The 11,846-nt window shown below is 39.9% G+C and overlaps 1 protein-coding gene across 1 annotated transcript in view; it reads right to left on the bottom strand.

Annotated features, from left to right (window-relative positions):
* The window catches only part of FAM135B (family with sequence similarity 135 member B), a 312,399-nt gene that overhangs the window by 20,319 nt on the left and 280,234 nt on the right, over window positions 1–11,846 (bottom strand). The window contains exons 11-12 of the mRNA XM_027845146.1: window positions 11,600–11,754; window positions 2,526–4,626 (exon numbers count right to left, since the gene is read on the bottom strand). Coding sequence (XP_027700947.1) covers window positions 2,526–4,626; window positions 11,600–11,754 — 2,256 coding nt within the window. The remainder of the gene's footprint in view (window positions 1–2,525; window positions 4,627–11,599; window positions 11,755–11,846) is intronic.

Genomic DNA, 11,846 nt, shown 5'->3' with positions numbered 1-11,846 from the left:
CCCCCCCCCCCCCCCCCCCCCCCCCCCCCCCCCGTTCTTTTTCCCCCTCCAGGCAATTAGGGTTAAGTGACTTGCCCAAAGTTACACACAGCTAGTAAGTGTCAGGTTTCTGGTCTGAGACCAGATTTGAACTCAGGTCCTCCTGACTCCAGGGCTGGTGGTCTATCCACTCTGCCACCTAGCTGCCCCTCTCCTGTCTCATTCTTGAGGGCAAAGTTAGGGCCAAGGAGTGAGTGGATATCTGGCCACTAGATTTCTGCTCAATAGGGCCACAGACAATGGAAAGTTGCCCCAGATGAATGGAATCTGTGCATTAATACATTGTCACTAAATGACACTATAAGACAGATGTAAATATGGCTGACCCCTAGAGTTACAAATTGCCTTTCATACTTAGCCATTCAGAAAAGAGTTGATGGCTAGGCCCATGGAAATGCCAGCAAATCAGAAGGAATTCTTGCCCATCTGTTGCCACAGGCTGCCCACCAGAACCTCTGCCCCACTGAGAAAGACAAAGTAGCTAGACACCTTTCACTGCTTATTCCTCCAGAGTAGAGCAGTGAGCTGAAAGGAGGTGTGGTTGTGGTTTTTCCTTTGTTCTCAAAGAGGACCATGACATCAGGGAGAAGATGACAGGACTTGCAATTGACTTTGATTTGAGTAAGGGAGGGCTGTGCAAAGTCACCAGCTTCACTTTCTCCTCCAAAGCCATCTGGGTCCAGTGGCCATATATCAATCAGGAAGACTGGAGATAGCCCAGTATGCAATAGGAGACCTTGGCCCTGTTAAGCTGAGGTCTTTTCAGGTTCTCACTTGGAGTGAGGCAACACCCATTCCATGAATAGTCCTCTTTAAAAAGTGAATCAAGGGATGGCCCCTTTAATAAAAAAGAAAAAAAAAATCAAACTGGGAGGGGAAGACCCTCAGGGTTGCTGGCCAAAAGAGAAACAGTTAATATTTACATTCACTCTGAGCCTGGAGGGCCCAAAATATAGCCATTAAGTGGTGCTTGGGCAGGAACCTATTGTTGTCCAATCCAGGAGATCCAGAGTGAATTGGGTTTCAGGCTTAGGTCTTTGAGAAAGAAATCTAGCCTGTAAACCCCAAGTTAACTAGGCAGCTCCCAGCCAACAAAATTTACCTTCCTTTGGGCAGAACACCCTCAGGTAACAGAGAGGAGAGGGGAGAAAACAAGTATGGGAATTGTATTGTTCAGGGAAATAGCACAATTAAAAGAAAACCTCCTTCCCTTCAGGCTAACAACTCATCCTACCATAGATACATATGGGAGCCCTCCCCCTCTGCCCTTGCCCCACCTTCCAAGTAAGAAACTCCAAGGCTCTGAAGGTAGGAAAGGGAGACATTACTTAGCATAAGCAGATTAGATGCTCTCCTGCCTCTGTTAAGATCTAAGTCTGTATTCACTAAACTATAGTAGTCTAGGAATATTTATGATGTTTATAACCTGATTCCAAATGAAATTCTCCAGGTAATAATATTTCACTTAATGAGTGAGTTTGTTATGGAACCAATAAAAGACATTATAGGTGGTATTCCTGTATTAACCTAGAAATCAATAAATACTTATCATGTGTCTTCTATTTGCCAGGTCCTGTGCTAAGTGCTAGAGATATATGCAAAAGTAAGATGGTCCCTGGGCTCAAGGAGCTTACTCTCTAATGGGGAAAACTACATATATACATGGAAGTATATTAACAAATTTGTACAAAGTAAATACAAGCCTTTTGTTTATTTATTTTTTTAGAGGGGAGCAAGCTGAAGTCAGGAGTAGGAACAAAACAGGAAAAGTTTATTTCCCAACTTCCTATCAATTCATTTAGAGCTGTTCAACAAAATTCTTGAGCGTCTCATGAAGGAGCATACTTTCTTATATCCAGACATATTTAACCAATGTTTTCTGGAATGTTGCATCAAAATCTCTGTACTGGGTAGGCGATAGGTTCTTTCTAGCATGGACGTCTATGATTGTCATTTTCCTAAACAGAAGGAAAGCTCCTTAGGGAAAGGACCTATTTAGTTTTTGCCATTGTTTTCCCAAGGACACAGGGGTGGCTACCTTCCTCAGGGTCCCTTGCAGAGTAGCTACCTTGTAAACGCTTTGTCAACTTGAAGTTTTATCTTTCATAGGCTTGGAAGAAATCTTAGATGAGATCTATCTAGCTCAGTCCCTTAAATTTGCAGGTGAAGAAATTAAGGCACTAGATGGTTTAAGTGACTCATCCAAAGTTACATGTTTTATTAGAAGAGCTGGAATTTGAATCCCAGTCTTCTGACCCCAAACATGGATTCTTCCACTATGTGAGGCTAGAAAATCACCATATACAAGAAGACAGTCTGACCAAATGGATCTATTCTAATCCTTTCCTTTCCAAATAGCATTCTGAAAAGGTTTTCAGCCAAGGATGGGTGAGATTAGGAAAAAACAAACAAACAAACAAATAAAAAAAATGATGAGAAATGTAAAGGCTGGGAGAACTCTGGAAAGAGTCACCACTCAAGCTTACCTAAACATTCTTTCATTGACTTCTTCTTCCAAATTTCTTGCATTACATAAGACCACCCCAAAGGAGCCCACAGGCTGGTGGGTAATTGGGAATATGTTTTGTTTAGAAGCAAGTCCAACCTTGGCAGGAGCTTCCTTAAGCATTGAGGAGAAAGGAAGACATGTAGCTGCACAGGACACAGACAGATTAACCACCTCCACAGCCTTTCTTGTGTCCAATGCCAATGCCTCAGTGGTGGCCAAATGGAAGTTGTTGCCATTGGCAATAGGTTTAGATTCAAAGTTTTCAAGGCATTGATAATCAACATCATGGACTTCTGGGCTGTGGTTGACCACAATGACTTCATTTAGATCTACTTCTTGCAAAATATGGGACCCTTCTTGGGCAGAGGCATCATCACCAGTGGGAGAGTCCCTACTTTTCTCTGTCTTTGAGTCTGGTCTGGCAGTTTCTACAGAGGGACTGCAGGGAAATTCAGGCACCTGATGGATGGATTTGGAGAAATCCTCAATGGCTGAGATGTTGATACTAGAAAATACGTCATTCTCGGTCTTTGAGACCTCAGACCCAGCCTTTGGATTTTCCGGTAGACCTTCATTGGAAACATCATCCTGGATAGTATCTACTTCAGAGACATGCAATATGTCTAAAGTCAGTTCTTTGGTTTTAGCCATGGAAGAGTACTCAGCTCCACCAACATAAGATGTTTCATCCACCACTGGTTCACTATAGGTGAAACTACAATGCCCAAAAAGAAAATGTGGATTATTGTTAACCTCTGCTAAATCCATGTAGCCCTTGTCTTCTTGTGGGTGATCTGTATCAAAAATCATCTCCACTAGTGAATGGAAGACTTCACAGTCATGCTTTGGGGGCTCATTTTGAAACCCAGGAAAGTTCCGAATGGAATTTATGTTTCTGCCCTCATCCTGGTTTTCTTCAAGGTATTTCTGAAAGTGGCCATCTAGGGTCTCTGAATTCCCCTGGTCACTTCTGGATATGTCACTGTCCCCTGCCAACTCCTCCGGGCTACTTATCTGAGGAGCTGAAACAGATTTAGTTAGCTTGTTCAGGGCCACCTCTCTCTCTTCTTCCTCAAAGGGCAAAGAGCTAATAGAGGTCAGGGAAGCTTGGATACCACTAGGCAAGCTTGTATTGCTTTCTGTGTGACCACCTTCTAAGGAGTTTCTATGGATGGCATGCCTTCTTACAAGTTGGTGCAAGACCTCTCGGTCACTGGGTAATTCCAGAGCCCTGCTACGGGCCTCAGACCAAGCAACGGAGCTTGGTTCACTCTCAATGCCTGAGTCAGAAATAACTGAAGAAGACCGTTTGATGGTCCCAGACAGTGCTGATAGCACTTCGCATTCATTACTCTTTTGATCCCGTGGCAATGATTTAATATCCAATGGATCTCTCGGTGTTGGGCTTAATGGATCAATCAAGTTCACTGGAAGATGTTTCAGTGATAGCAACATGGCCTTATTCTCCTGATTCCCCTTCTTACTTAATTCATTTAATACAACTTTGTCTGTGGAGACAACATTCTCAGGGTTAGGAGATGCAGCTGCTTCGTCCGACACAGTCCTTCTATAATTATCTACAGGTGTCCTGGTCTCATAATGAGTAGCAATTACTAGCCCAGGTTCACCATTATCAGAGTGCTTATTGCTGGGGTTCATTTCAATGTATGTCAAGCAAGAAGCCAGATTGCTATCTCCAGCCACAGTCTGCTCAGATCCGCTCAGGTCTGGTACAGATTGTGTTAAAACAATGGGCCTGACATCAGTTGCAGGATCATCTGCTGAAGCTGTTGGAGGCTCTTGAGGTAAACCCATTTCATCCTGGGATTCACCAATTGTCAAGTATACCTGAGATACTGAACTAGGGGGTGAGTATCTGTCCGTGGATACTTCCCCACCTGTACCAGGACACAGACAGTCCATTTCAAAGTTGTGTGGTAAAGAAGCATCTTCCCTGAATGTTGTCTTCTCAGATGTTGCATTAGTATTTGATTGTTGACTCTTCTCTTTTTCCTTTTGTTCCACTTTTGGGGTAGTTTTAACAGGAGCAACATTTGGGGAAATCCCCAAATTGTACCCTAAAAGAAAAAAAATGAAATATCATATTTTATTTAGGTGAATTGTAGAAACTTTCAAGTTATCAAGTAGTCCCTTATCAAAAATGTCTACATTATGGGCTCCCTTCAAAGAGTTTGGTTCAATTCAATTGAACGAACATGGATTTAGCACCTACTAGCAAAGTCTTATAACAGGACAGAGAGGAAACTTTGATAATAGAGGGTCCCATCCTTCAAGGAACTAACTGCTCTATGAGTCAGGAGGCCTAGAGTACAGGTCTGGCTCTCAAGTTTGTTAGCTCTGTGGTCTTTAAACAAGACACTTCATGTCTTTGTGGCCCATTTTCCTTATTTGTAACATGGGGATGATAATACTTTCACTGCTGACCTCACATGATTGTCCTGGAGTCAAATCAAATAACACATAAGAACATGCCATGCAACCATAAAGTACTAAAGAAATGGGTGTTGTTATCCAGAATTGTGTTGAGACAGGAAGAGCCAGTTCTTAAATTTTTAGTGTGAGGACTTACCCCTTGGAAATCAGCAAATACTACAAATCAGGGTTTGTTTTATTGTTTTGTTAATTGTATAATCTTAAGAGAATAATGAATAAAATGTTATTAAGTGTGCTGCATACTCTTTAACCCCAATTCCCACCCCCACCAAGGAGCCAGTTGTTAAACATTTACCAGCATGCTCCTGGTTACAAAGGACATTTAAAACTATGACATATTCCTCCAAGTTTTCATAGGGTTAAGAGCTACAAGTGACTTTAAAGATAATTTAGTACAAACGTCTCACTTTAGAGATGAGAAAGCTGAGGCCTGGAGATGTATCTTTCTCGGCGTATTCACATTACTCCCCCTCATATAATCTATGTTTCAGCCATACTTCCCTATTTGCTGTTCTCTTGCCATGAGGTTCCATCCCCATCTCTGTGCTTTTAACAAAGGCTGTCCTTTGTGTCTGGAATGCACTCCCTCCTCACACCTGCCTCTTGGAATCCCTGTCTTCTTTCAAAACTCAGTTCAAATGCCCATTTCTTACACTTGGCCTTTCTTGAACTCTCCAGTTTTTACTGTCGCCTCTCAATTATTTTTTATATTGTATATTATAAAAGTGCAAATTATTCCCCTTCTCCAGTAAATTGTGAGTTCAACAAAGACCAGAACTCATTTTTCTCTCTGTATCTTGGTGTATAACAGAAGCTTGGTAATGGTTACTGAAGTGAAGTTAAGTGAAATGAATTAATCCTTCCAAGGTCACAGAACTGAGATCAGAGTTTTGGTCATAGGACCATAGATTTAGAAATAGGAACACTTTAGACATCATTGAGTTCAAGTCTACCTTTTACAAACGAGGAAAACAAGGCACTAATATATTAAGTGATTTGCCCATTGTCATATACCTAGTAAATGTCTGAAGTGGTATTTGGACCTAAGTTTTCTGGGCTCAAAATCCAGTGCTCTGCATGTCATTTCCCAATATCTTCTCTTACAAATAAATTCCAAACCTGAGTTTTTTCATTCTTTCCCTTTACACATTACACAATATACATGCATTCTAGATGGGAAAATCTCTAAAAAGCCCAAAAAAGTCCTATAAAAATGATGATGATGTCATTGTCATTGTTTTTACAAGCAAGCAAAAGAACTGACATTAATAAGGCCCACCAGCAACTCACCAGGGCAAGAAAAAGAACCAGTAGGCTTTATTCAAGGCATTACCACTAGATGTCAGACAAGCACAGAGAACCACTAACTGAGACTACTTCCAATGACCCCAACAAACACAAGCATGCATCTCTCCTCTTCCTCCAGGTGTTACTTGGCATGCTTTTTTAAACATTATTTTAACCTAACCATTATGGGGGCAACCTTAAAGAAAACAACATGCATTCTACTTCTTACAACTTTTCACATTGTCTTATACTATACTTTTTAAAAAATAGAAACAGAAAGCTTTGGCTAGGGCTCATACATATAGTGGGGGCAACTAGTTGGTGCAGTGGATAGAGCTCCAGAGTTGGAGTCAGGAAGACTTATATCCCTGAGTTCATATCTGGCCTCAGACATTTACTAGCTGTGTGACCTTCGGCAAGTCGCTTAACCCTGGTTGCCTCAGTTTCCTCACCTGTAAAATGAGCTGGAGAAGGAAACAGCAAACCAGTCAAGTATCCTTGCCAAGAAAACCCCAAAAGGGGTCACAAAGAATCAGATGTGACTGAGCAGACATGACATGATTGAACAATAACACACATCAACCAATAAGGATTTATTATTATTATTAATGCATAAAACATGTTTTTTTTCCTTTTTGAATCAATGGGACAGTAATAATAGTTCTCCTTTAGTTAATATGCTACAGTTGTCTAAGTCTTTTTTGTTAAAACTCTTTAAAAATGTTGGACAGTTATTCTAACCTTACATATTAGGAAACTGAGACCGAGAGAAAAAAATGAACAAACAGGAAAATTTCCATTGGAAGAAATCTCAGATTTAATAAATATTAATCAGTGATGTGCTAGAACCAGTGAAAACTAACTCACTTGAGCTGAGTTGATTGTTAAATTTTCAGTAATAACAGTTACCCCTTGGAATTTAGAAAATGCTTCCAAACAGGGATTGATATGTTGTTTGTTGGTTTTTAGACTTAATAAGGTGATGGAGAAAACATTAGTGATGCAGATTAAATTTAAGAGTGTGTTTCCTTTTCTAATTGTGTATTTAAATTTGAATATTTAAGTTTAAAATAAATAATAAAGAATTTTTTTAAAAAAAGAGTGTCATATGTGCAGTTATTTTTTTTTTCTTGAAGAACTACTCATTAAACACCTTACTGAATCCAACCCATGCTTGAACTGAAATATATTTTGTAATATCCTGGACAAATGGTTATAGAGATTATGCTTGGGTAGTGACAAGGAACTCACTACATCTGGAAACAACTCATTCTACTATTGAAGAGCCTTAATTATAAGGATTTTTCTTTGCTTAGCTTAAATCTGACATTCTCCAAATACTGCTCATTGCTCTCCTAGTTTGGCTATCTGGAGCACCAGCAACATGAGACTAATGCCCTTCTATATGATGGCTCTTCAAATGCTTGAAGGCAGTGATCATGTCCCCCTACAATGTTTTTTCTTCTGTGGTCTAAATATTGCAAATTTCTTCGACCTAAGCTCACTTGATATTTTTCTTACTGTCTTGTTTTCCTGGTTCCTCCTGTTGGGCTCCATTCCAAGTTGACAGTGTCCTTCCCAAAATGTCACCTATAACTAAACATAATTGTCTAGATGTGTTGTGATGAGGGTGGAATACAACAGGACTACTTCTCCTATTCTGTACACTGTCCTATATATCTACATTAGCCAAAGATCATGTTAGTTTTTTTTGACCACTATATTCTACGAACTAATCTTGAGCCTTCAGTACTCAAAAACATAGAAGTCATTTTCATCCAAAATAATGTTGAAGTAGGTTTTCAAAATCTTGTACTTGTGACTTGCCCAACAATTGTTCTAGCACTTCATAGACTTCCCTTAGCACCTGCTAACTTCCCTTTCTGATCCAACCTTCAAAGGACTGTCTTCCTTTTAAATGGATATGTTCAGTGTTCCTATTGCCTATAAAATAAAATGCAAAAGCCTTATCCTGACATTCAATGCCCTCTTAAATATATTTCCAATGTCACTTTCTAGCTTCATTTCATAGTATTCTGCTTCACTCATTCTTTGTTTTAGCCAAGCTGGCCTTGCCATCCTTAAATTTCATTCTGTTCACTCCCACCTTTCCAAATTTCTTCATACTACCTCTGACAACTACAACGATTTGAGAGAATTCTTGTCTCTGATGTTCACTACCTAGTAGACCTTGAGTAAGTGACTAAATTTTCATCACTGTGGCTCTCATTGATTAGCCAATAATAGGTCCCAGCCCTAACCCCACTTGCTCATTGTTTGGGTTTTGATGGCTAAATGAATGTAAATAGCAAGTGTTTCTGTTTGGCCGGAAACTCAGAAGGTATTCCCCTCCCAGACTGAGTCTTTTGTGAAGGCAAACTAGGCCATCTTTTGCCTCCATTCTTACCTAGCCTTTAATTACTGAATGGATGTTGCCTCAGACAAACTGAGACCTGGGAAAGACCTTAGTTTAAAAAGTCCAGGGTCTCTCACTACAACTGGGGCCATGGCCAGTTGTCCTAATCTATGTCTTGCCTCTGGACTCTGATGACTCTGGAGGAGAGAGTGAGGCTGATAACTTTGCATAGCTCTACCTCACTTACATCCAATTTACTTGCAAGTCATGACATCACAGCCCTGGTGTCATTAGTCCCCTTTGAAAACAAAGGACTAAGAACAACAAATTTTCATGGACTTAAGTTTACTCATTTATAAAATGAGGAGGTTGGATTAGAGCACTTCTGAGGCCCCGTCCAGGTCTAAGTCAGTGATGTTATATCAGAAGACACATTTTGTTCCATGAGCAGATACAGTTAAGTCTTTTCTAATCATATATACTGCTGTTCAGATCTTTGTAATTTTCAATACCTTTAGCTCTTTCTACAGTCCTTGAAGCCATGTTATTAACTCTGATGAATATTTTGCTCTTGATTTGAAGTTGTAACAAAAACCTTGACATATGAGAAAATTTTGAGAACTTTCATAATATTTAAGCCCCAGACTTTTTGTACTAAACCAGACCACTTGAGTGACAGAGAGGTTTCTCCATCAGATATTTTACCTCTGAGCAACTGCTTAACAAACGGAATAAAATGTGTTTCTAACAGAGCTGAATCCTAAAGCCAACACTGAAGAACTTGGCTTTTTTATTTCTACAGTGTCCATGACTTATCCTACACCAAGACTGTCATGCCCTCAATGGCAGATTCTGTGTTGGTTTTCATCTTTGTTTTACTAGTGCAGTACTCTTTAGATTGTAGTAGGCAATTGATAAATATGTGTTCAATGAAAATGAACTGAGCTCCCTGTAATGGGATAGAAATAATGATCAATGTTGATGATTATAAGAAGATGAGGGAGAATATGGTGATACTCATGATCAATTAACTGAAATGCCAATCTGAGTCTATATCTTTGCTAGTCCCATTGCTGCTACTCTGGGACAAAGTTTTCTTTTCTACCTCTACCAAAACTATTGCAAAGGACTCATAAAAAGTCTTCTCATCTCCCACTATCCTCATTCTAATCTATTCATCCGTCTTTCATCGTATATAACCAAATCACTCATTTGCTCAAAAACTTTCAGAAGTAGGGGGCAGCTAGGTGGTGTAGTGGATAGAGCACCAGCCGTAGGATCAGGAGGACCTGAGTTCAAATGTGACCTCACACACTTGACACTTAATAGTTGTGTGATCCTGGGCAAGTCACTTAGCCCCATTGCCTAGGCAACAACAACAAAAAAAAAGAAAAGAAAAAAAAAAAGAAAGAAAAAAAAATCTTCAGAAGCAAGGAAGCAAAATGCCCTCCAAAGTCTGGAGTCACTGTATTTATTTTACTCCCTTCCATCAGACTGGGTTGCCTTGCAAATATGCTCTGAACTCCCCTATATACTATTCCTATTACCTGGAATACCCTCTCCTTTTTCCCCATTGAATTACTACCAGTCCTCTAAAGTACAACTGAAATTCTTCCTTGACTCCATTGCTTACATCAGGGGTGGGGAAACCTGTGGCCTTGATATCACACGTAGCCCTTTGACAGAGCAGCCCTTTGACTGAATCTAAACTTCACAGAACAAATCCACTTAATGAAACGATTTGTTCTGTAAAACTTGGACTCAGTCAAAAGGCTGCACCTAGAAGGACCTAGAAGTCCACGTGTGCCCTTGAAGCTGAAGGCTCCCCACCCCTGGCTTAGATATTAATGATGTTCTTCCTTAGATGTCAAATAGCAATTTGTTCTGTAATGCTCTTAATATCATTACTATACGATATTACTTACTAAGACTTCTCTTTTTTTGTGGCTTATATCCCTGTGAGAGAAATAATTATTAAATAACTAAGTGTTAATATTGGGGAGACACAGGATTTATCTCTCTCTGAAACCTTATTCTCTACCAGGCCAAACCAACATCTGAAGGACATTGCTGATAATGAGATTGGATTAACTTCCTCCTCAATCTTGTTCAGAACCCACCCAGGTGGGGAAGTCCATTGTGTTCTGCTCAGGTTTGGGTGGGGATAAATTTTTTGATTAGATTGAGCTAGGTTGGGGGTGGTTTGGAAGTAAATGATGTGATCAAACTCATGACTCTAGCCCTTCATTAGAATAGGTCCACTTCTCATTATAATAGTCGTTCTCTCTCATTACTTGTTAACCAATCAGAGTCAATCACCACCCTCAGGAACACTCATTCTACCAAGGGCATATAAGCATTGAATGGGTTCCATGAAAAGTCTTTGACATTCCAGAGTGTCACTGACCCTTTTTATTATTACTAGCGTGATTAATAAAATGATTAATTTCCCAGAAATTATGCCTCTCGAACTTTTTACGTATCAAAACTGCAAGCTCCAGAAGGACAGGAACTATGTCTTATTATTTTTAAAAATATCTTCTCCACTATTTTGTACTGGGCTATGCATTTAAAGAATGCTTGATAAATGTATGTGGAGGGGCAGCTAGGTGGCACAGTGCATAGAGCTCCAGCCTTGGAGTCAGGAGGACCTGAGTTCAAACCTGGCCTCAGACACTTGATGACACTTAACTAGTTGTGTGACCCTGGGCAAGTCACTTAACCCCCATTGCCTCATCAAAAAACAAAAACAAAAAAATAAATAAAAGTATGTGGATTCATTATATAAGTTATATCACTGATTTCTTGTTCTTTCATTGTACTGACTAGTTATTTTAGTGATTTGACCAGAATTCACTGGTTAGGGTTGTCAGAAAAATAGCACCTTTGATCCTTGCCCTTTAAATCATTTAAATTTAAATCTTTGTTCTTTGTGCCCTTCTAATGTTACTAACCTTTCCCAGGACATTCCACGTATCTATCCTCAAAAATGACTGGTAGGGTGTTCCAGTCTCCATCAATATCAAGGCATTCTGCTGGGAGGGGAGGCATGCTGGTGAAGTATTCAGAATTCCGGACATCCAAAGCAATCTGACTCTGTCTTTGGATCCTGAGAAATGCATTGCAAAGATAGGAAAGAGGTAAACAATTATTCATGAAGCATTTTGTAGTTCACATATTGTTTTCCTTTCTGCAGTCCTT

Source organism: Vombatus ursinus, unplaced genomic scaffold (genome assembly GCF_900497805.2).
Source record: "Vombatus ursinus unplaced genomic scaffold, bare-nosed wombat genome assembly UNPS02005236.1, whole genome shotgun sequence".
In the NCBI taxonomy this organism is placed as follows: domain Eukaryota; kingdom Metazoa; phylum Chordata; class Mammalia; order Diprotodontia; family Vombatidae; genus Vombatus; species Vombatus ursinus.
The sequence above is the reverse complement of the archived record's forward strand: the minus strand, read 5'-3'. Positions and strand labels throughout refer to the sequence as shown.